Source organism: Phaethon lepturus, unplaced genomic scaffold, assembly GCF_000687285.1.
Source record: "Phaethon lepturus isolate BGI_N335 unplaced genomic scaffold, ASM68728v1 scaffold10673, whole genome shotgun sequence".
Lineage (NCBI taxonomy): Eukaryota > Metazoa > Chordata > Aves > Phaethontiformes > Phaethontidae > Phaethon > Phaethon lepturus.
Window position 1 is genome coordinate 22,966 of NW_010531265.1, and position 1,930 is coordinate 24,895.

A 1,930-nucleotide genomic window follows, 5' to 3' on the forward strand; every position below is an offset into this window, starting at 1 on the left:
ATTCGGAAAGAAGCGTTGGGCTTCAGGTGTCTCTCCTGCTTTACACCAGCGTTAGCCAAGCAAAGATCCTTTGACCCCAAGGAAATGCTCTAAAACCAGGTAAATAAGAGCACTGGGCTCAGTGCACTGTGAGGAATTTGGAAACATGCAGGTAGAGGTTGAGGGAAGGATAAATGGCTTAACTTTCTAGAGTAAGATGTTAGAAGAACAACTGGCATTCTGCACTCCATGATGTTTAAACAGGTGAGGATTTTATTAGAGCTTGGAAGAGGGAATTTCAGTTAATTAGGAATTATTATAGGCACAAATATAGACTTCAGCAGCAGTGAAGTCAAAGGGAAGATGGATTCTGGCAGTCTTCCCTTGCTAGTGCCAGGAGGGCTTACACTCAGAAGTGAGTGTGTGGGAGAGGTAGTTGTTTCAGGGTCAGAGATGACTTAAGAACTCTGACTTTGCGTACAGGGATAAGATCTGAGTAAAGAAGCATGAAAGCTGTCTTGAAGAGCAAGAGTGGCGTCTTTCCATTGGCATGTGAACCTTTTGAAGAATTAGGAAATTATAATGTAGCAAGGGGATGACAGAACCAAGACAGGCTGTGAAAGAGATCAGAGATTCCTTTCCAAGGTCACTGATGCCTTGCATTCTTTCCCTATAAAGTTGATGTCCAAAGCTGACCTAGCAGTAAGGTATCCCAAAGGAGGAGGATGTTTAAGGAGGAGAAAGTAGAAGAATCAGAAACAGATGCCTGGTCTTCTTAAGGCACAGCACAGTCATGGAGGGATATTGTTGATACAAGCACTATTGTCTTTGTTTGTGAATTATACACATTCTTCTTATGTTTTGGTCAAGTCTACCAACTGGTGGCATGGGGCTCTTTGGGCAGCTCTCTCATCCCATGTCCGCCAGCTTGCCCATACTGTCTTTGCCCTGGCAATCCTTTTGACCTCACTCTCTGATAGAACAATATTATCTGCCTTAAGAAAGTAAATATGATGTAAAGTATGTAGCATGAAGGAGAGTAAAGTTTTTATTGAAAGCAGAAGGGAAAGAACTTGTCTTCTTACTCAATGCATTCAGAAAAGCTGTCTTTGACATTGTAGTACTGAAAGGCATTCTAAGCATAAAAGTAAGGTTAGAGCCACTCAGACATCCCAGAATTTGAAAGGAGTAATATTTCATTGTATGCAGTTCCAAAATGCTTATTACAGATCTTCTTATTTACAACTATCATGTCTCTCTTGAATCTGCAGAGGAAGAGTATCAAGGACAAACCAAGAGAAAGCGCATTCGAAGGAAGAAACAAAAGAACAATTTGCAAAACTCTAATAATTTACATGGAGAACAAACAGAATCTGGAATGCAAGAGACTCTTGTTCAAGATCATTTACAGCTGCAGCAGATAGACAATCCCAAAATAAGCAAAAACAAAAAGAGGAAAATGAAAAAGAAGCGACAGAAAGAAAAATTGAGAGCAGCTGGCCTGGTAACAAAACCTACTGGTGTGGATTTTACATATCAGCCTGACAAAAACAACAGAGAAGAAGCAGCAGGCTTAAAAGACATCGATGAAAAGGCAGATAGCATTCTGGACTTCCTGCAGGCAACACAACAAATTTATTTTGCTGACAGTATGTACCACTCCTTCTCCTTTCTTTTCATGAGTATTACAACATAGGGGAAAATAGAAGTGAACTTATTGCTGTAGAATGGGCTAAATCTACTAGAGAAGTGTCTCTTCTGACCTCAGGAAGACATGCGAGTACTTAGTATTTGTCCCATTTTGTGGTGTGTACATGACTATGTAAGAACTCACAGCAATATAAAAAACTGTGGTCCTAATCGCTTTGTTTCTCTGTCTTTGAAAATATACGTAATATTCCTCACTCTTTTTTAAAGCATTCCAGTGCACTTGGGGTAAATATACTGGTTA

General features: G+C 40.1%; 1 protein-coding gene across 1 annotated transcript; it reads left to right on the plus strand.

Annotated features, from left to right (window-relative positions):
* Window positions 1–1,195: 1,195 nt before the first annotated feature.
* On the plus strand, window positions 1,196–1,628 carry ERICH1 (glutamate-rich 1; the record flags this gene model as incomplete). The annotated part of the gene is made up of 1 exon (XM_010284490.1): window positions 1,196–1,628. A coding segment is annotated over exon 1 (433 nt), but the record flags the coding sequence as incomplete, so codon positions are not given.
* Between the last annotated feature and the right edge of the window lie 302 nt (window positions 1,629–1,930).